Below are 22986 nucleotides of genomic sequence, written 5' to 3'. Positions count from 1 at the left end.
TGGAAGCAAGTCTTCCTCGATTCTGAGGGACTGCCTATGATGGGGGGTACTGAACTATGTAGACCAGGTAGTTTGTATGTTTGATTTCCACTGTGCTTAGCTAGCTTTTAACCAGGGCATTAATTAGGCAATATTGTTGGTCTTAACAGCCATTGGCATCGGAGTGGAAAAAATTGTTAGCCAGTTTGCTGCTCCTGATTGTCGTTAGGTGAATTCTGCTGCAAAGTGAACTGTGGATATCGGATGAGGGCAAGGTTGGGCTCAGCTGTGATACTCAACAGCTGAATAGCCTGCCAATACTCATTGTCTAGATTCACACAAGAAAATGGCCACTTGAGCAAGGTACCAGGATGTAGCAGGACGCCTGTGGAGCTATATCGAACAACTTGTACTTCTATAGCGCTTTTAACGTAGTGAAACGTCCCAAGGCGCTTCACAGGGGTATTATGAGATTAAAAATTTGACACTTGAGCTGCATAAGGAGAAATTAGGGCAGGTGACAAAAAGAGCAGAGAGGTGGAGAGGTTTAGGCAGGGAATTCCAAAACTTAGGGCCTAGGCAACAGAAGGCACGGCCACTAATGGTTGAGCGATTATAATCAGGGATGCTCAAGGAGGGCAGAATTAGAGCAGCGCAAACATCTCTGGGGGTTGTGAGGCTGGAGGAGATTACAGAGATAGGGAGGGGCGAGGCCATGGAGGAATTTGAAAACAAGTATGAGAATTTTGAAATCGAGGCGTTGCTTAACCGGCAGCTAATGTAGGTTAGCGAGCAGAGGGGTGATGGGTGAGCAGGATTTGGTGCGAGTTCGGACACGGACAGCCGAGTTTTGGATTAACTTTAATTTACATAGGGTAGAATGTGGGAGGCCAGCCAGAAGTGCGTTGGAATAGTCAAGTCCAGAGGTAAGAAAGGCATGGATGAGGGCTTCAGCAGTGGTTGAGCTGAGGCAAGGGTGGAGACGGGCGATGTTACGGAGGTGGAAATAGGTAAGTGGCCTTAGTTATGCTGCGGATGTGGTCGAAAGCTCATTTCAGGGTCAAATATGGTACCAAGATTGTGAACAGTCTGATTCAGCCTCAGACAGAAGTTGGGGAGAGGGATGGAGTCAGTGGCTAGGGAACGGAGTTTGTGGCGGGGACCGAAAACAATGGTTTTGGTCTTCCCAATATTCAAATGGAGAAAATTTCTCATTCAGAACTGGATGTCGGACAAGCAGTCTGACAATTTAGAGACTGAGGAGGGGTCGAGAGAAGTGGTCGTGAGGTAGAGCTGGGTGTCATCAGCGTACATGTGGAAAGTGACGCTGTGTTTTCAAATGATGTCGCCAAGGAGCAACATGTAGATGAGAAATAGAAGGGGGCCAAGGATAGATCCTTGGGGGACACCAGAGATAACGATGCGGGGCAGAAAGAGAAGCCATTGCACGTGATTCTCTGGCTATGATTAGATAAGAATGGAACCAGTCAGTACCTTCAGGAGAGGGAGAATGAATGCCTGCCAACATTATTAAATTAGTAATTGTGCTGCTTACTAAATCAAGAATCATCCAAAGGCAGAAAGCTCTGGTTATATTTCAACATTCAAGATTGTGCAAAATGCTTGCAATGCTCTAGTTTTCATGTTAGCAGCTTATAGCACCACCTAGTGACTTATTACAGTGATCAAATCAATATCTACATATATCAATTTTGAAAGCGTTCCTTGTTACAACATTCTTATAACCTTAATTTAACTGAAGATTTTTTTTATTTAGCTATTTAAAACAGTAATCACATTGAAGCACTCAATTAGATTCATTTTACTGGCCACAGTAGACTGGATCTGTGGAGCTGACTGCCAGCCACAATTATTGCACCCAGTATGTATCGGTCACATTTTGTTACAAATGCAACGCAACCTTTTAGAAAAAGATATTGACCTGCTGCCTAAAATTTACAAGCAGTTGCGAGTGCCCTGTGAATGACCTCAGCAGTTTATAACCAGCTAAAATTACCTGAATGTGCCTATTTAGAAAGGGCCTTAAAAATGAACTAACCAAGTTAGCAGCTAAACAGCACAGCCATACTCCATACCCGAGACTACCTATAAGCAATACCACGGAAGTTCCACTTTTAAAGAGAGCAGATAAAAATGTGGTTAGTAATAGGATTGAAGGATGTTCCTAAAGCCCTGTAGACCATGAACTTGGTGGCAGATTTGAGGGCCTGATCTTCGAACACTCTGTATGGCTCAGAGACATGGAGATCTACAGTAGACACCTCAAGTCGCTGGAGAATTACCACCAACGATGTCTCCGCAAGATCCTGCAAATCCCCTGGGAGGACAGACGCACCAACGTTAGCGTCCTCGACCAGGCCAACATCCCCAGTATTGATGTACTGACCACACTCGGTCAGCTCCGCTAAGCAGGCCACATTGTTCGCTTGCCTGACACAAGACTCCCAAAGCAAGCACTCTACTCGGAACTCCTTCACAGCAAATGAGCCAAAGGTGGGCAGAGGAAACGTTTCAAGGACACCCTCAAAGCCTCCTTGATAAAGTGCAACATCCCCACTGATACCTGGGAGTCCCTGGCCAAAGACTGTCCTAAGTGGAGGAAGTGCATCCGGGAGGGCGCTGAGCACCTCTGGTCTCATCGCCGAGAGCATGCAGAAATCAAGCGCAGGCAGCAGAAAGTGTGTGAGGCAAACTTGTCCCACCCACCCTTTCCCTCAACGACTGTGACAGGGACTGTGGTTCTCGTATTGGACTATTCAGTCATCTAAGAACTCATTTTTATGAGTGGAAGCAAGTCTTCCTCGATTCCGAGGGATTGCCTATGATGACGAAGGATATGAAGATAATGAAAGATAAAAATGGTCAAATGCTGTTTGGATATGATGGTTTTTGAGCTATGGATTAAGGAAGTATCATACTAAGGAAAGTAACTGGTTTAAGATAAAGATTAACTTGAGCTTAAATAGGTGGTCTGGATTTTTGCTTGATTTCCATTTGGGGCAAGGAGGAACTTCGTAATCAATTGTCAGAAGATTAAACTGATTGGATAGGTCTGTGAACTATTGGCCTTCACTTGAGACTGGAGCACAAAAATCTAGAAGGAGACCCCAGTGCAGTGCTGAGGGAGTGCAGCACTGTCAGTCATTATCACATTGCAGTTTGTGGGAGCTTGCAGTGTGCAAGTTGCCTGCCATGTTTTCTACATTACAATAGTGACTACACTTCAAAAGTATTTAATTGGATGTAAAGCACTTTGTGACATTCGGTGGTCGTGAAAGGCGCTATATAAATGTAAATCTTTCTTTTTGCAATGGCACAATAGGCTCTGCCACAAAATGATGGATTGAGTTTCATAGAATCATAGAAATTTACAGCACGGAGGGAGGCCATTTCGGCCCATTGTGTCCATACCGGCCGACCAAGAGCTCTTCAGCCTAATCCCACTTTCCAGCCCTGTAGGTTACGGCACTTCAAGTACACATCCAAGTACTTTTTAAATGTGGTGAGGCTTTCTACCTCTACCACCCTTTCAGGCAGTGAGTTCCAGACCCCCACCAACCTCTGAGTGAAGAAATTTCCCCTCATATCTCCTCTAAACCTCCTCCCAATTGCTTTAAATCTATGTCCCCTGGTTGTTGACTTCTCTGCCAAGGGAAACAGGCCCTTCCTATCTACTCTATACAGGCCCCTCACAATTTTATACACCTCAATCTCCCCTTCATCTCCTTTGTTCCAAAGAAAACAGATCCAGCATCTCCAATCTTTCCTCAGACAAAATTCTCCAGTCCAGGCAACATTCTTGTAAATCTCCTCTGCACCCTTTCCAGTGCAATCACATCTTTCCTGTAATGTGGTGACCAGAACTGCACGCAGTACTCTAGCTGCGGCTTAAACAGTGTCTTATACAGTTCCAGCATAACCTCCGTGCTCTTGTATTCCATGCCTCGAGTAATAAAGGCAAGTATTCCATATGCCTTCTTAAGCACTGTATCTACCTGGCCTGCTACCTTCAGGGATCTATGGACCTGCACTCCAAGGTCCCTTTGCTCCTCAGTATCGTACCATTTAATGTGTATTCCCTTACCTTGTTAGACCTCCCCAAATGCATTACCTTACACTTATCCAGATTGAATTCCATTTGTTACTGTTCTGCTCACGTGACCAATACATTGATATCTTTCTGCAGTCCACAGCTTTCTTCTTCATTATCAACCACACAGCCTATTTTAATGTCATCTGCAAACTTCTTGATCATACCCCCAACATTCAAGTTCAGGTCATTGATATATACCACAAAAAGCAGGGGACCCAGCACTGAGCCCTGTGGAACCCCATTGGATACATCCTTCCAGTCACAAAAACACCCATCAACCATTACCCTTTGCTTCCTGCCTCAAAGCCAATTTTGGATCCAACTTGTCACTTTGCCCTGGATCCCATGGGCTATTACTTTCGTGACCAGTCTGCCATGTGGGACCTAATCAAAAGTTTTGTTAAAATCCATATACATTACATCATACACACTGCCCTCATCGACCCTCCTGGTTACCTGCTCCAAAATTCAATCAAGTTAGTCAGACACGACCTTCCCTTGGCAAATCCATGCTAACTGTCCTTGATTAATCCATGTCTTTCCAAATGAAGATTTATCCTGTCCCTCAGGATTTTTTCCAATAATTTTCCTACCACCGAGGTTAGGCTGACTAGCCTGTAATTATTCGATCTAACCCTTTCTCCCTTTTTAAACAAAGGTACAACATTAGCAGTTTTCTGACACACCTACAGCCAGAGAGGATTGGGAAATGAAGGTCAGAGCCTCTGCTATTTTCTCTTTTGCTTCGCTTAACAGCCTGGGATACTTTTCATCTGGGCCTGGGGATTTATCCACTTTCAAAGCTGCTAAGCCCCTTAATACTTCCTCTCTCACGATGTTTATCTCGTCTAAAATTTCACACTCCTCCTCCCTGATTGCAAAGTCTGCATCGCCACTCTCTCGTGAAAACAGGTGCAAAGTATTCATTACGAATCATACTCATGTCTTCTGCCTCCACATACAGATTTCCTTTATGGTCCCTAATAGGTCCCACTCTTTCTCTAGTTATCCTCTTGCTCTTAATGTATTTATAAAACATCTTTGGGCTTTTCTCTTTGGTTTCTTGATATCTTTTTTAATAGCACCCCTGCACTTTTTATACTCCTCTAGTGTTTCTGCAGTATTGAGTTCTTGGTATCTGTCATAGCTTCCTTTTTTTTCCCTTTTGTTAGCTCCACCCTTTTTTTTATATAAAAGGGAACATACTTGCTCTGTGCCCCCAGGATCTCCTCCTTGAATGCCTCCCACTGCTCTTACACTGATTTACCATCAAAATAGCCATTGCCAGTCCACTTAGGCCAAATTCCATCTCAGCTCAGCAAAATTGGCTTTACCCCAGTTGAGAACTTTTATTCCTGGTCCATCTTTGTCCATATCCATAATTACCCTAAATCTTACTGAATTATGATCACTAGAACCAAAATGCTCTCCCACTGATACCCCTTCCACTTGCCCCTCTTCATTCCCCAAAACCAAGTTCAGAACTGCCCCCTCCCTGTTGAGCTTGTTACACACTAGCTAAAGAAGTTCTCCTGAATGCATTTTAGGAATTCTGCACCCTCTACCATTTACACTACATTTTTCTCAGTTAATATTAGGGTAGTTGAAATCCCCCACTATTACAGCTCAATAGTTTTTGTACTTCGCAGCAAATTTGCACACACATTTGTTCTTTTATCTCCCTGTGACTGTTTGGGGATCTATAGTACATCCCCAGGAGTGTGATTGCTCCATTTTTGTTCTTCAATTCAACCCATATGGCCTTGTTTGATGACTCCTCTATCATAGGCAATCCCTCGAAATCGAGGAAGACTTGCTTCCATTCTAAAAGTGAGCTCTCAGGTGACTGTACAGTCCAATACGGGAATTACAGTCTCTATCATAGGTGGGACAGACAGTCGTTGAAGGAGAGGGTAGATGGGGAGTGTAGTTTGCCACACACTCCTTCCGCTGCCTGTGCTTGTTTTCTGCATGCTCTCGGCGATGAGACTCGAGATGCTCAGCGCCCCCCCAGATGCTCTTCCTCCACTTAGGGTGGGCCAGGGATTCCCAAGTATCGGTGGGGATGTTGCACTTTTATCAAGGAGGCTTTGAGGGTGTCCTTGAAATGTTTCCTCTGCGCACCTGGGGATCGCTTGCCATGTACGAGTTCTGAGTAGAGCGCTTGCTTTGGGAGTCAGGCATGAGGACGATGTGGTCCACCCAACGGAGCTGGTCGAGTGTAGTCAGCGCTTTGATGCTGGGGATGTTGGCCTGATTGAGATGTATGACCTCATCTCTCTCATCTGGAAGGAGTGCATGTCTGGAGATCTCAGAGATGCTGTAATCGTGACCATTTTTTAAAAAGGGGACAAGTCCAACTGCAGCAACTACAGAGGAATCTCCCTGTTGTCGGCCACTGGGAAAGTCATTGCTAGAATCCTCCTCAACCATCTTCTCCCTGTGGCTGAAGAGTTCCGTTCCACTAAGAGGTACAACGGACACGATTTTCACGGCGCGACAACTACAAGAGAAATGCAGGGAACAGCACCAACCCTTACACATGGTAGCCTTTGAACTCACAAAGGCCTTTGACACTTAACTGCGAGGGACTATGGAGCGTCCTCCTCTATTTCGGCTGCCCCCAAAAGTTGTCGCCATCCTCCGCCTGCTGCACAATGATATGCAAGCCCTGATCCTGACCAACGGATCCACCACAGACCAAATCCACGTTCAACATATCATCCCTTCACACAGCTGCAATTGTTTAATTAATACTGTGAACCCCCCCCCCCTCCTTTTTTACCGCCCTCTCTATCCTGTCTGAAAACCCTGTAACCAGGAATGTTGAGCTGCCATACCTGCCCTTCTTTCAGCCATTACTCAGTAATAGCTATAATACCGTACGCCTAAGTGCCAATCTGTGCTCGCAGCTCATCTGCCTTATCCCCTATACACCTTGCATTGAAGTATATACCATTTAGTGGTGCCAAACTCCCTTGTTGTCTATTTTCCAGTCCTTTTTTCCTCTTCCAAATTCACTTTCTACTTTTCTGCTGCCCAATTCCAGCTTTGCTTCTCTCCCCACTGAATCTATTCTCCGGTTCCCATCTCCCTGCCAAGCTAGTTTAAACCCTCCCCAATAGCACTAGCAAACCCTCCTGCGAGGATATTGGTCCCGGCTCTGTTGAGATGCAATCCATCCGGCTTGTACAGGTCTCACCTCCCCCAGAAAGAGTCCCAATGCCTCAAGAATCTAAAGCCCCCTCAACCTGCACCATCTCTCCAGCCACGCATTCATCTGCTCTATCCGTCTATTTCTGTACTCACTAGCACGTGGCACCGGCAGTAATCCAGAGATTACTACCTTTGAGGTCCCGCTTTTTAATCTCTCTCCTAGCTCCCTAAACTCTGCCTGCAGGACCTCATCCCTCTTTCTAACTGGGGTTTGTGCCCAAAATTCCCCTTGCGCACCAGGGCGCACTAGCAATGCCTTGTTATGGATAAGGAAAAGAGGATCATATGGACAAGTCACTTGTAGCTTTTTCTGAGGCATGGATTACATGGCACAAGGAGACCAGGAAAAAAGGGGAACTTAATTAAAATAGAGGAAATCTGATCCTTAATAGTAAAACACACTTAGCACAGGTGACATTGAATAATGATCTTAAAACCTGTTCTATCTCTAAATTTTTCCAGTTCTCTCGGAAACTTTGACATCACAACATTTTTACGAATGGATTAGGAAGCTGGCCAAAATATTTTCGGGAATGTTAAAAAAACCTGCTTTCAGTTCAGCAGAAATTGTATATATAATACTGCCGTTGAATTCTACGTGTAACCAAATATCTGCATTACTAAGGAAACTAAGATCTAAAGACAAGTGTTTTTTTTAAATTGAGAAACCAAGGTGAAGGGCGTCAAAGTTGAAAACAGTAAGGGGAGTTGCGGTAAATCAGGAATTAGTGATCAGGAACACAAAGCTTGGATTTTAAAACTCTCAAGTTTTTTGGAAGGAAGGAAAGATGAGGTGGTGAAGAGTGCCGCAGTATCGAGTTCCTGAAAAAGAATGAGCTAGAGTGGGGTCCTGTACCATGAGTCTTGCTTTCAAAAAACAGTGTTGATGTAAAGTGGAAGAGCAAGTAGAATCCATAGATGTCAAGTTTTTTCTTATATCCTGTCCAGGAACGCGAGAGGTGCCAGAAGAGGCTCCCAGAAATAATAGCTGTTGTCTGCACATACAAGGTATGCGAATGGTATTACAACATTCATAGGTAGTTTTATATGCAACAAGATAATTTCAAAGTAGTTATTCCAAATTGTCAGCTTGGTTAATTTGGCAGCATTCCAAGTCAGAAGGTAGTGATTGAAGATCCACTTCTTGACTTACAACACATAATCTAGGCTGATACTAATGCAGCATTGAAGAATGCTGCACTGTCAGTGATATCACCTTTTGGATGTGGTGTTAAACCAAGACATTAAAAATTCCACGGTAGTATTTGGAGAACAGAAGTGAGGTGTTCTGGTATCTGATCCAAAAGGTTTCCCTCAATCAACACCAAAAACATTGCAGCAACTACACTTCAGAATTACTTCATTTGTGGTGAAGCACTTTGGGATGTCCTGAGGTTGTGAAAGATGCTGTACAAATGCAAGTCTTTCTTTAAAAACAACTTAGCCATTCATCTCATTGCTGTTTGTGGAATTTTGCTGTGTGCAAAATGGTCACCATATTTGTCCATATAATATCAAAGTAATTCATTGTGAGACACTTAGAGATGCTATATAAATGTAACTCTTTCAAACAAAATTTATGATTATTTCACCAGATTACATGAAGCCACAGTAAACTGTGATCTTAGCAGTTTTGCTGCACAAAATCCAAGAAAAAAGGAAAAGATAAGCAAAAAGTTTTCTCATCATAAAATATTCCCCAGACAATAATTTAAAAAAACACATGCAGCTTTCTGCATGAAAGATTTGTTGTCTGGGACACAGCAATTCTACAACACAAAACTAATACTTGAATCACAATTAGGAACCAACTCACCATTCCTTCACATGAACTTCTGTGATCCCTTCTCCAATATCAGAAAGTTTAAACTGAACAACCTGGCCATTAAAAGCTGTAAAAAATAAATAAAGTCAGGTCAACATCTGACCCAAGTAATTTGATTGAACTACAAGTTCAACAATAAACTAGAACATATCTTAGTTACCAGCAGAGGTTCTGAAAAATCTCGACTGTGCGCTGATTCGAAGAGGTGACTTGTTAAATGCAGAGTATTCTGGCTTCACAAAATGGGCATTACTACAACACCTATAATGGTGAACACGTACCTGGCAGAGAGACAGAGACAGTTAACAGATGTAACAATGCAGACCACAGTGGCAGATTTGTATCAGGTTCTTTTAGGGTTGGGAATGGGGCAATTCAAAATTTTTACAATTACATGTCAAAAATGATATATCTGAAAGCACCAGAGTTCACCAGCAAGTTCACTGGATCATCATATCTGGTAAATTTTTGAGAATTTTTATGCTCATGAGTGAGAAATATCTATACTGACAATGCAACATTTCTGCAATCAGTCAGTATCGAATACACCCAGGTGACAGCGAGTGGCTGAGAGGCAGAGTAAAGTTCCTGTGCACTGCCCCAACGTGTCGTAATATAACCTCAGAAAGTGTGCCCCATACTCCACCATCAGCATGAAATGCTTCAATTTTCCACACCTACCGTCCTTATAGCATCTGCATAATCTGTAACTTACAGAAAAACATCATTTTCTCCATGAGCCTCATTTACTGTTATCATAGAATTTTAATGAGAATTAAGTAAAAAGTTGCCAAAAGCACAACCCAGCACTATCAGTAATGAATTCCAACCCAGATATACTGCACAAATCTGGGGTTTTCATATATTCAAATGTAGTTGCATCAGGGACCCACTTAACCTACGATTAAAATTTTAAAGAAAATGAATAATGGACAAATGTCGTCTCAATTATCTTCTACTTCAATTTCTCTTCCACCTGGTCTACGGCTGTCGCTAATTTCTCCTCGCTAGTACGCCTGTCTTTGATCCACATCCACTCAATGTGCTTCTCACACGTGCACGCACTCCCCAGCTATCCAATGATGGTGCCATCATTTATAACTTCTGTCATCTAGTGACAGAAAACCAAAGGAATGTTATTAGGAGGTGTAGTTATTACCTACAGCAGTAGTGAAGCCCTTTCACTAACACTATTGGTACAGCTGTGGAGATCAGGCGGGAAAGTGGAATTGAGGTCGAAGATCAGCCATGATTTTAGTGAAGGCAGAGCAGGCTCGAGGGGTCGTATGGTCTACTCCTAGTTCTACATATATGTAGCTTTGCCCAGCCAGCACAAACTATATTTCACAAGAGCAGCAGCGCCTGATTCAAACTGCTGGACGGAGGTTGAAGTTAGCAAGGAAAAGGTACAGAAGTTTGTTACTTTCTTGCAAGGATCTAGTGCTACTTCCATGCTGAGTGGGTTAACAAGCATCATATGTTTGAGAGCCTTGCTACCTTAGCCCAACCACTCACTGTACAACAGACAGATTTTGGTAGGTGATAAAAACATGCTATCATTTTTTTTTCAAAGTACACAATAACTTGAAGCTCTCTCGGACTATTCTTGTGTGTTACGTTGCAATATAAAACAAACATTCTGAAAACAAACACCATGACAGAAAGCCGCAACAGAATTTCAGCACTCCGCAAGGCTCTATTTTCCCCTTGTGTGAAATATAGAGGTAGTATTTGTGTGGCCAACTGTATTTTTCCAGTATGTGCAAATAATTCTTTGTGGTGCATTCGATTTTCTTTATACGAATTTTATATCCATAGATACTATATACATAGACAACTATTGGATTTCATAAATTCACTGAAAGTGAAACCTGCCACTCTGCTCACCTCATGCACACAGTATATCTTAAATTCCGTGACAAATGATGTTCTAATTATATCCCTTTTGTCAGTTAATCACTCTTGCCCTCGTCCCCATCACAGATCTTCCACTTTGGCCTTTCTTTCTTTCCTTCCCTGTACTATTACCACCATCACTGTCCCCACCCACCCTTGTCTCTGTACTTGTTTAAAAACTGATCATTTCTAATATCTTCCAGTTCATGAAAAATCATCTGCTGGAAACATTAACTGTTTCTCTCTCCTCAGATGCTGCCTGACCTGCTGAGTGCTGCCAGCATTTTGTTTCAGATTTCCAGCAGCTACAGTACTTTGCTTTTGTTTAATGTGCTAATAGAACCAGGTTTGAAAACAGGCATAAAAGTAAAGGGTCTTGAAAAGCAAACAGCATAGGAAATAAGGGAGAGATTTATTTTCCAAAGGTGCAAACTCAGTGCAGAAAGATAACGTATAATCCAGAATATTTTTTGAGTTTCTTATTACTGAGAAACTTGGAGAAGAACAATGGCTCACAGTGCAGGACACCAGTCTGAAAGGAATGAGAGAGAAACAAAGCAAATCTAGTAACAGCGATTAGGCAAAGCCAAGCTTGGATTTTAAAAGCCTGTAGATCCTAAGAGGAAGGGAAAACTGAGGGAAGTAAGGAGTCTGCAAACTTCAGGTCCTGGGAAAGATGTGTTCAAATAGGAGACATTGAGAAGATTGTTGATTTCAACAGTGAATGGACACACATATTTTCATAAATGCTTCAATTATGATGTATTGAACTATTAACATTACAAGACAAGGAGATTTCTCTCCAAAAACCACACAGGGCTGGGCATTTCTAAGACCACATCCAGGGAGGATCAGCAGGCCACAGCAACTGTGACATTTTATGCAATATGGCGACAAAATGTCCAACTGAACCATGAATTAAAAAGATGCTGGAGGATTCGACTGTTTTTAAGTCACCTGTCAGCCAAGGCGAGATATTTAAAATTACGGAGTGACAATTTGTCCTAACTCACTTCTGCACATGCGTCCTCTAAGAAGTAAACAACCTTGGTTATCAACTCCAACATTCAGATGAGCAAGCACCTTACTTTTACACTGGGACATGTTATGATGTATGGTCAACTGTGAAGCTGCCAATTACTACAGGTATTTACATTGTTCAAAGAGTTACATGTTCTTAATGGAACATTACTTACATGTGAAACAGATCTTACCAAGTGGAAATTGACATTTCTTTCTCAGATTCCAACACTTCCGACAGCAAATTGTGGGTTTTAGCACTTTTGTATGATCTCATTTAGTGTTTTGATAATCAATTTATCTACATAAATATTTACATTATACACAAAATGGAAACGATATATTAGTCAGGATGTGCAGCTCAAATCATGATCCTGCACCAGTGAGTTGCCCTTCAATGTTACTGAACAGTCCCCTGTTGCAGTGTTATCATATATACTGCAGTACAAACACTGAAACGTGGTTAGGTAATAGGAGAGGGAAGGGTGACGACTGCATGGATCATATTATGTGTGTTTCGTTAGCACACAATTTCCAAAGGTTTGACTCAGCTCAGTGTCTGAAATTAATTATGAAACAAATAAATTTGTTTGACGAGTTAACTTGCATTCAGTGTGCCCTTTCCATCAATTACTGCCCTGGCCACCTCAGTAAAAGTTCAATGCCTGAAACTGGGCAGCGGTGTCCGTTGTGTATGCAGACTATAGATGTACTCTCTGTGTAGACACTGTGTATATACACATGCTGCCACCACTAGCGGGTGCAACTGGTGGAGATCGGGGTTTCCTGCCCTGGTGGCAGGGGCTGTATAAAAGGCTGCACACCATGCTTGTGCCTCTCTCTGGAGTTAGGAATAAAGGACCAAGGTCACTACAGTTTGAGTACAACACATTGCCTCGTGGAGTCATTCATAAGCACACTACAGATATAATAACTGGCGACGAGAATAAGGACTTTCACGCGATATTATGGCTACCTTTGGCACACAAAGACTTCACAGAGGGTGATGATTGGGATGCCTTCACGGAAAGGCTCGAGTTATGTTTCGTGGCAAACGACCTGGCAGGGGAGACGGACACATTGGCGGAGAATTGCAAGGCTCTACTGCTGACCAGTTGTGGGCCCGAGGTCTATCCGCCTCGTCAGAAACTTGCTGGCACCCACGAAAGCCAAGGATAAGACATACGATGAGCTGACTGAACTAATTCGCAACCAACTTAAACCAAGAGAGCATCCTCACGGCCAGGTACAGGTTCTACACACACCGCAGATTTGTGGGCAAGGAGATTGCAAAATATGCTGCCGACCTCAGGAGACTTGCTGCACCGTGTGATTTTGGCACGCACTTCAATGAAGCATTGCGAGACATCTTCGTTATGGGAATTGGCAACGAGGGCCTCCTTCACGAGCTATTATCTGCCAACATCACAGTCAACCTGCAGAAGGCCATCAGCATCAGTCAGGCGTTCATGACCTCGCCCTGCAGCACCAAGCAAATCATTCATGCTGTGGATTCAAACCCAGCAAGTACTGTACACAGAATGGTGCCTTTCACAGGCAAGACTGTAGAATGTGGCTCTGCCCAGGGCAGAGAGCACAAACCTCAGGGTTCCAGAACTCAGAGTCTGCCAAATAGCAACATGCTGGCGTTGCGGAGGAAACCATAGGGCTCACCAGTGTCAGTTTGCTGAGTACGTATGCAAAGCCTGTAACACGAAGGGCCACCTCCAGCGTATGTGTAAAAGAAATACGACTCACCGTCTAGCAGAGTCGTCGGTAGATGACTTTGAATCCAGCGGGGAGTATGATGATTTGGCCAGAGAGGCAGCTCAGCCCCTAGAAGAAGTGTATGGAGTATATACCTGCACCATCGATTGTCCTCCAGTGAAGATGGAAGTCGAGATAAACGGCGTTCCAGTCTTCATGGAAGTGAACACGGGAGCGAGCCAGTCAGTGATGAGCCAGGATGCCTGAGGGGCTATGGAACGAAAGACGACCCGGGCTGGTTCCAGTACAGGAAAAGTTGCGCACCTACACCAAGGAGCTGATCCCAGTCCTTGGTAGTGTGGATGCAAGTGTAATCCAAAATGGCGTGGTGCACAAGTTACCTCTGTGGATTCTTGCAGGTGATGGTCCAATGCTACTCGGAAGAAAGTGGATGGGGAAGATCCAGTGGAAATGGGAAGACCTCTTCATTCCAGCAATCGATGTCCCCCATGCACCAGAGAACACACCAGCGCAGCACCCGAGGGACAGACCGTTCATCATGACTGCATGGCAATGATCCGACCGGAACGACCTAAAAGTACCTTCCCGGCTCCAGTGGCAGGACTCCTGGGGAGGAAGATCGAATTCACAGGCACTCTTCCAGCTTTTGTGGCAGAATCGCGGGAGAGAAGGAAAGATCAAGGCAGTCGATAGAGAACAGAGGCAAGATGCCGTTCCTGCTGCAGCAAGGTGCAGCATGGCGTGGCAGGGTTCTTTTAAAAGGAGACCTGCAACCAACTGAACTTAGAGACATTATTTGCATGGCAATGTAATGAACCGATTAAGAATGTAAAGAACAAAATATTGCGAGTTGTCGGGAAGAGTGTCCCCAAATGTAGCAAGCGAGCAGGTGTCCCCACAAGGTATAGGCCAGCGACCTCAGGAGAATGAAGGCACTGATTCTGATACCCTGCCCCAGGTCTATCCCACGCTGCAGACACCCGATGGCACTATTTGCCACGGACCTGGAAACGAAAACGGCGCCAATACGCGCAGTCGGCCGCCGTTGCCCATCACCCGGGTGGAGACGCGCAGCCCCCAGACCCAGTCGCGACCTCGGCCATGTCCAGGAGCGAAAGGTCAGAACCAATGAGTTCCCCAAACGGGACCTGGAACAGCCAGGTCCCCAACACCGTTAGAGAGCAGGCAGAAGATCCTGCAGCCCTCAGAGGAGGACAGGGAGGCCACTCACATCGGTGGCTCTACCCACCACTAGGCAATAGCAAAGCCCCAGAATCCTAGCAAGGTGAGCGAACCAAGCCCACCCGGTTAGCAGGGGGCGAAGTGCCGCCATCAGACGACTAGGACCACGTCCGGTTCCTCTGGAACAAGCGTCCTCACATACCTGTACTGCTACCTCAGTACTGACCGTGACTGAACTAATTACACAATCCACCCAATCCTGGCGCACGACCGTAAAACGTAATGAATGTGGGTGAGTGAACCAAGGTGTCACGATACAAACTGTATTCTTTGTGCTTGCGCTTTGCCCGATCCTGGGTGTAGAGGTAAAAGGCCAGTTGCATGATCTCACTGTGGGGGGAGGGAGAAATGGATGTATGTAACCATGGACACACACATGGATCACACCCAGAACCCACTGGAACCTCCACTGCATCATCGAACCATCCAAACTGGTAACCACTACCCAATGTTGTGGCAAAAGGACTTGGGGGTTAACAGGGAGAGAGCCAAGCCAAAGCACAGTCAAGGTGCAAGGGTTATTGGCACTTAAGTCTGGGGAAAGCTAAGCCAGAGCACATAGTGCAAAGGTAATTGGCACAAAGGACTTGGGGGAACAGTGATGCAAACTACAGATGTACTCTGTGTATATACATGCGGGCACCACTAGAGGGTGCAACTGGTGGAGACCAGGGTTTCCTGCCCTGGTGACAGGGGCTGTATAAAAGGCTGCACACCATGCTTGTGCCTCACTGTGGAGTTAGGAACAAAAGGACCAAGGTCAATACAGTTTGAGTACAACACATTGCCTCGTGGAGTCATTCATAAGCACACTACAGACATAAGTGTCCACCAGCAGTAATCATCCCTGGTATCTTGAACCACCTCCCTCCTGTGGCCTCGAGCCTGGAAGTTTGACAAGTTTTCTTCTGATGTCTAATATTGAAATTACTTTGTACATGCAACTCCATAGCTCGTTCACTCCAATTTGCTGCTACACAACCTGCCCTCTTTGGCCGACAAAATTGATTGTCCAATGACTCACCTACGGATTTGTCAACACTATCTCACCAGCTTTCATTGGTCCTTCCACCCTTTTTCGCTTTGACACATATCATGCTCCAATCATAATACGCAGGGGAGACGGGGAACATTGCACAGTGTATGAAAAATAGATGTACTTGCACGCAAGGGAAAAATGCAGCTCAATAATTGACTATCGAGTATTTAACAATAGAGAACATTGTACAGTATATTCAAATGAATGCACAGTGGTATATCGCCAGTAAAAAGGTAAGCAATATAATGAAGAGACAATCACATCGAGCAACATAATGGGTCAGTTTGCAACTTAGAACGGTCTAACAATTTTATTCAACATTAATTAAGGGTTTGCAGCGTGAGCTCTCTCTAATCAGAAGCGCAGACTGGTTCGGGTCTCTGCTGCCGAATTAGTTTATGCATAGACGGAGTCAGCTGCTGAGAGCTGGCAGCTCCAGGCCTATGCCCAGGTGCAGACATTTGGGCTGCTCCAAGCAGCGGGAGAAAGTCACACAAGGACAAGCCAGAACAGAGGACACATTTGCCCAGCCGAGTAAACTGTGCTCGCCTCAGGGCAGCACCTGCCGCTCGGAGTGCGGAGGAAAAGCTTGACCAGCACCGTCCCCAGGCAGGGACTGCACATCCCCGGCCCTCACACCGAATGTCTGTCTGCCTCCAATCGAAATGACTTCCGCCAGCGGTCCGTACGTCCCGCCAGCCAGTACCTGCCGGAGCGGCGTCCTCCCGTTGCCCAGCCGCAGCCTCAGCCCCTCGCCCCACAGCGCTGCCCGCAAAGCCCGCACCGTCGCCATTTTACCCGGAACTGACCTCAACGCGCAGCACGTCAGGATACCGTCAGCGCCACAACCCCTTTGTGGGGGGGGGGGGGGGGGGAACGAAATAAACATTAGATCAGGTGCCCCCCCAATCTGGGGGACACTCCAAACATTTTTCAACTGCCCTTGTTTTGTTTTTTTTTGTTTTTTGTTTTACTTTTGTTTTTGTTTTTTTTGTGATTTTTTTGGGGCAATAAAATAATAAATTTTACAAGTGCCCCCTATAAAAGGGAAGGGGGACACTAAAAACCCCGGCAATTAAAACAAATTAAACTTTAAAACATAAAATCAAATTAAAATTTGGTTGCCGGGCGTGATGATGCACTCCTGTCCCTCCGGCATCCAACTCTCGCGGAACCGTCAGCGCCACAAGCCCGGGCTCCCGCTCGCAGCTGGTCCACTGCAACACTGCAAGGGCAAGGCACCCGAACAATACCTGCAGTGTGCATCCCACAGCGTGGCACCCTAACACCACCCACAGTGTGCATCCCATAGCGTGGCACCGTAAGGTCTTGCAGGAAGAATTCAGGGAGCTAGGAAGAAAACTAAAGGGTACAACCTCAAAGGTAGTAATCTCCCGGTTACTACCAGTGCCACATGCTAATGAGTATAAGAATAGAAGGATAGCGAGGATGAACATGTGGCTGGAATTATGTCTGTGATGTACTTAAGAATGACTCAACGAGGCAATGTGTTGTACTCAAACTGTAGTGACCTTGGTCCTTTATTCGTAACTCCAGAATGAGGCAACCTCATGGTGGCTCCCCTGACACAGCCCCTGCCACCAGAGCAGAAAACCCTGGTCTCCACCAGTTGCACCCTCTAGTGGTGCCAGCATGTACATACACATATTCAAAAAGGAGTTAGATGTAGTCCTTACGAATAGGGGGATCAAGGAGTATGGCGAGAAAGCAGGAATGGGGTACTGAAGTTGCATGTTCAACCATGAACTCATTGAATGGCGGTGCAGGCTCGAAGGGCCAAATGGCCTACTCCTGCACTTATTTTCTATGTTTCTAAACCTTATTGACAGTACATCAGGTAAACAAGTCTCCATCTTATGCAACTATACATTGACTACATGGAGAGTATATAGTGTATGACATCATTCTCCCCCAAGTCCTTTGTGCCAATTACATTTGCACTATGTGCTCTGGTTTAGCTTTCCCCAGACTTACGTGCCAATAGCCCTTGCACCTTGGCTGTACTTTGGCTTGGCTCTCTCCCTGTTAAAATCATGTTTAACTAATTTACTAGAATTCTTTGAGGATATAACGAGCATGGTGGATAGAGGTGCACCGATGGATGTGGTGTATTTAGATTTCCAAAAGGCATTCGATAAGGTGCCACACAAAAGGTTACTGCAGAAGATAGAGGTACGCGGAGTCAGAGGAAATGTATTAGCATGGATAGAGAATTGACTGGCGAACAGAAAGCAGAGAGTCGGGATAAATGGGTCCTTTTCGGGTTGGAAATCGGTGGTTAGTGGTGTGCCACAGGGATCGGTGCTGGGACCACAACTGTTTACAATATACATAGATGACCTGGAGGAGGGGACAGTGTAGTGTAACAAAATTTGCAGATGACACAAAGATTAGTGGGAAAGCGGGTTGTGTAGAGGACACAGAGAGGCTGCAAAGAGATTTGGATAGGTTAAGCGAATGGGCGAAGGTTTGGCAGATGGAATACAATGTCGGAAAGTGTGAGGTCATCCACCTTGGGAAAAAAAACAGTAAAAGGGAATATTATTTGAATGGGGAGAAATTACAACATGCTGAGATGCAGAGGGACCTGGGGGTCCTTGTGCATGAAACTCTTTTAGAGTCTACCTGCAAAAACATAAAACATTAAACCGTGCCACCCGACCTGGGTGACACACCAGACATTTACAAGGCCCTTTTTTCCTTTTTTTTTGTGTTTTTCATTTTTTTTTGGGTTTTTTTTGGGCGCTAAAATCACATTTTTCCAGTGCCCCCTATAAAAGGGAAGAGGACACTAAAAGCACCGGCAATTAAAACAAATTAAACTTTAAAACATAATATCAAATTAAAATTTGGTTGCCGGGCGTGATGATGCACTCCAGTCCCTCCGGTGCCCACCTCTCGCGGAAGGCCGCGAGTGTACCGGTGGACACCGCGTGCTCCATCTCCAAGGACACCCTGGACCGGATGTAAGAGCGGAAGAGAGGCAGGCAGTCAGGTTGAACGACCCCCTCGACCGCCCGCTGCCTGGACCGGCTGATGGCACCCTTGGCCGTGCCCAGGAGCAGTCCTACGAGGAGGCCCTCGGACCTACCCGCTCCTCTCCGCACAGGGTGCCCAAAGATCAGGAGAGTGGGACTGAAGTGCAGCCAGAATTTCAGGAGCAGCCCCTTCAAATAATGGAACAGGGGCTGCAACCTTGTGCACTCAATAAAAACATGGAACACGGACTCCTCCAGACCGCAGAAATTGCAGGCGGCCTGGGAGTCCGTGAACCGGCTTAAAAATTTGTTGCACGGCACTGCTCCGTGCACCACCCTCCAGGCCAAGTCCCCGATGAATAGTGGGAGGACCCCTGCGTAGAGTGCCCTCCATCGGGGACCCCCGCCTCCTCCGGACGGCAAGATGGTACGCCATGGCGTGTCCGGACGGCAGGCGAGGATGGCAAAGTTGAGAGTGTGCAGGAGCAGCCCGTACAAGAAACCCCTCCGCGCGGAACTGAAAGGCACGGAGGGGATTTCCCCGAGGCGGCTCAAGTTGTGAGGCGCCGGCCCCCGAGGGAGGTTCCGGGGTTCGGCGCCGATGAGGAATTCCGTCCGGACGGGGGTCAGTTCGGACGGGATCTCCCCACGTGCTTGAGCCTCCTCGATGCACCTAACGGAGTCAGGCCCCAGAGCTGTTTTTAGCGACTCGATGGCATCGGCCGCGTGGCGGACGTTGGCAGAATTTAGGCGCCGCGCCAGCGTGTCTGGCGCCATCCAGCCCGCTCCTCCGCCATCGAGCAGGTCCCTGACCCTGGTCACCTCACCAGCCACAGCCCTCTCTTCCGACCGCCACATAAAACCTCGGTCGTGGAGGTACGGATTCCCGAGCAGCGGCTCCTGCAGGACAGCCGCCACTCCAGCCGGCGGAGAGCTGCGCTTGGTGGAGACTTTGTTCCAGACCCTGATGAGGTCCCTGTAAAAGACAGGCAGCTCCCGGAGGGCGGTCCTGACACCCCCCAAGTTCACAAACAGGAGCTGCGTGTCGTAGTTGAGGTCGCGCTGCTGGCGGAAGAAATACGTCGCCAGAGCGCACCACCTAGGAGGGGGCTCGACGTAAAGGTATCTCTGCAGGGTCTGAAGACGGAAAGTCGCGAGCTGGGCGCTGACGCACACCAACGACTGACCGCCCTCCTCAAGCGGGAGACTCAAGACCGCGGCAGAGACCCAGTGCTTCCTGTTGTTCCAGAAGAAGTCCACCAGCTTCTTCTGTATCTTGGCGACAAACGCAGGGGGAGGGGTCAAAGTGACCAGCCGGTACCACAACATTGCGGCCACCAGCTGGTTTATGACTAGCGCTCGACCCCTGTAGGACAGCACTCGGAGCAGTCCTGTCCAGCGCCCTAGGCGAGCGGCGACCTTGGCCTCCAGCTCCTGCCAGTTCGCCGGCCAGGCTCCCTCGTCGGGGCTAAGGTAGACTCCCAGATAGAGGAGATGGGTCGTGCTCCAGGCAAAAGGCCTGAGCTCCTCCGGCAGAGAGTCCACCCGCCACTGACCCACCAGGAGTCCGGAACATTTCTCCCAGTTGATCCTGGCGGAGGACGCGGCCGAGTAAATCTCCTGGCACTCTCGCATCCTCCGCAGGTCAGCGGGATCCTCTACCGCGAGGAGCACGTCATCGGCGTAAGCCGAGAGGACGACCTCCATGCCCGGCCCTTGCAGAGCCAGTCCCGTCAACCTCGTCCGCAAGAGGCGCAGGAAAGGCTCCACGCAAACGGCGCATAACTGGCCGGACATGGGACATCCCTGGCGCACCCCTCTCCTAAAGCGAAGGGGCGCCGTCAAGGACCCGTTAACCTTAATCAGACACTCCGCGGCGGCGTACAAAAGTCGGATCCGGGCGACGAAATGCATCCCGAACCCGAAAGCGCGCAGAGTTCCGAGCAGATAGTCGTGATCCACCCTGTCGAACGCCTTCTCTTGGTCAAGGGATAGGAAGGCGACCGACAGACCAGCCTCCTGGGAACAATGGATGAGGTCCCGGACCAGATGGATGTTATCGTGGATTGTCCGGCCCGGGACCGTGTAGGACTGGTCGGGGTGGATCATGTGGTCCAGCACGGCACCAAGGCGAGCAGACATCGCCCTGGCGAAGATTTTGTAGTCCGTGCTGAGGAGGGAGACCGGGCGCCAGTTCTTAAGGAGGCGGAGATCGCCCTTCTTAGGCAGCAGGACGATGACTGCCCTACGCCAAGAGAGGGGCATCTCCCCGGTCGCCAGACTTTCCCCCAGGACCCGCGCGTAGTCGCTCCCCAGGATGTCCCAGAACGCCCTGTGGAACTCCACGGTCAGCCCGTCCAGCCCCGGGGATTTTCCCCTCGAGAGCCGGTCGAGGGCACCGGTCAGCTCCGCCAGGCTTAGCGGAGCTTCCAGATTTTCGGCGCCCTCCGGGCTGACCTTCGGCAGGTCCTCCCACAAAACTCTACGCGCTTCCTCGCTGGACGGATCCGGAGAGAACAGAGCCCCGTAATATTCACGGGCCCTGTTGTTAACGCCCTCCGGATCCGAGACGAGAGAGCCGACGTCGGCCAGCAGCATCAAGAGCTGCTTACGGACACTCTGCCTTTTTTCCAGCGAGTAGAAGAAGGGGGAGCCGCGGTCCAGATCCCGCAGGAACCGGATCCGCGACATCACGAACGCGCCTCGGGACCCGACGAGCTGCAGGTCCTTCAGCGCGGCCTTCTTCGCTTCGTACACCGTCCGCAGGGCCGGGTCCTGGACGACTTGACCGAGACGGGCTTCCAGGTCGAGCACCTCTTTTTCTAGGCGCCCGACTCTGGCCGCCCGCCTCTTGGTCGACCCCCTCGCGTACTCTTGACAGAAGACGCGGACGTGAGCCTTGCCCACGTCCCACCATAGCCTCAAGGATGGAACGAGTCCTGGAACCGCACGTCCTCCAGCAGCCGGTTGTTAAAATGCCAGTACGCGGACCCCGTCCTCGCGCGGAGCGAAGCGAGCTCCGCCCACACCAGGTGGTGGTCCGAACACGGCACCGGCCGCATGGAGGCCGCCGGGACGCAGGAAACGTACGCCCGAGACACGTAAAGGCGGTCGACTCTAGACCATCCTACTCCAGGCCTCACCCAAGTAAAGGCGCTGGAGTCGGGGTGGAGATTTCGCCAGACGTCCACCAAGTCGAAGGACCCGACCAGGTCCCTCAACTTCTCCATCGCCGTCATGCACTGCGGGGCACCGGAGCGGTCCCTCGCCTCGAGGGTGCAGTTAAAATCCCCCCCGAGGACAATGCAGTCGCCGACGTCGACGGAGCCAAGAAGAGCGGACACCTCTTCAAAGAAGCGCGTCTGCTGTGGGCCGGGCTGAGGGGCGTACACGTTCACGAGATGGAGCGGCACGTCTCCCAGGCGAACCGTTACGTGCAGCAAGCGGCCTGGCACGGGCTCCTCGACCCCCAAGATCTCCGGCTGAAAATGCGGGCCCAGCAAGATGGCCACCCCACTAGAAGTGGCGGTGAGGTGGCTCATGCGGACCTCTCCTTGCCATTCCAGGAGCCACGTGGCTTCGTCTCCCGGAACGGTGTGGGTTTCTTGCAGGAAGCACACCGCATATTTCCCCTCCCGCAGGAGCGAAAAATTGTCAAATCTACGGCGTGCCCCTCTGCCGCCGTTGATGTTGAGGCTGGCTATGGTTATCTTCATGACTAGAGCATAGTGCAACCTCTACCTAACCTATTGTGGGGGAGGAGTGGAGTCGTTTGTTGACCTCCACTCCTTCAGCAGCCCAGCGAGGAACTTTTTGAGCCGGCGCAGCTCAAGGCCTTGAGCCTTTGATAAGGGCCCGCCCGCGGCCATGGTTTTAGCGGCGGCGCGGACGGACGCGACGAGCAGCCCCGGCTCGGACCATCTTTCCA

The 22986-nt window shown here is 48.0% G+C and overlaps 1 protein-coding gene across 1 annotated transcript in view; it reads right to left on the bottom strand.

The window, feature by feature from the left end:
- The window catches only part of dbt (dihydrolipoamide branched chain transacylase E2), a 47873-nt gene extending 30986 nt beyond the window's left edge, over positions 1 to 16887 (bottom strand). Inside the window, exons 1-3 of the mRNA XM_070887252.1 lie at positions 16766 to 16887; positions 9295 to 9415; positions 9126 to 9201 (exon numbers count right to left, since the gene is read on the bottom strand). Coding sequence (XP_070743353.1) covers positions 9126 to 9201; positions 9295 to 9415; positions 16766 to 16852 — 284 coding nt within the window. The 5' untranslated portion in view covers positions 16853 to 16887. The remainder of the gene's footprint in view (positions 1 to 9125; positions 9202 to 9294; positions 9416 to 16765) is intronic.
- Positions 16888 to 22986: the final 6099 nt, after the last annotated feature.

Source organism: Pristiophorus japonicus, chromosome 8 (genome assembly GCF_044704955.1).
Source record: "Pristiophorus japonicus isolate sPriJap1 chromosome 8, sPriJap1.hap1, whole genome shotgun sequence".
Classification (NCBI taxonomy): Eukaryota; Metazoa; Chordata; class Chondrichthyes; family Pristiophoridae; genus Pristiophorus; species Pristiophorus japonicus.
The sequence above is the reverse complement of the archived record's forward strand: the minus strand, read 5'-3'. Positions and strand labels throughout refer to the sequence as shown.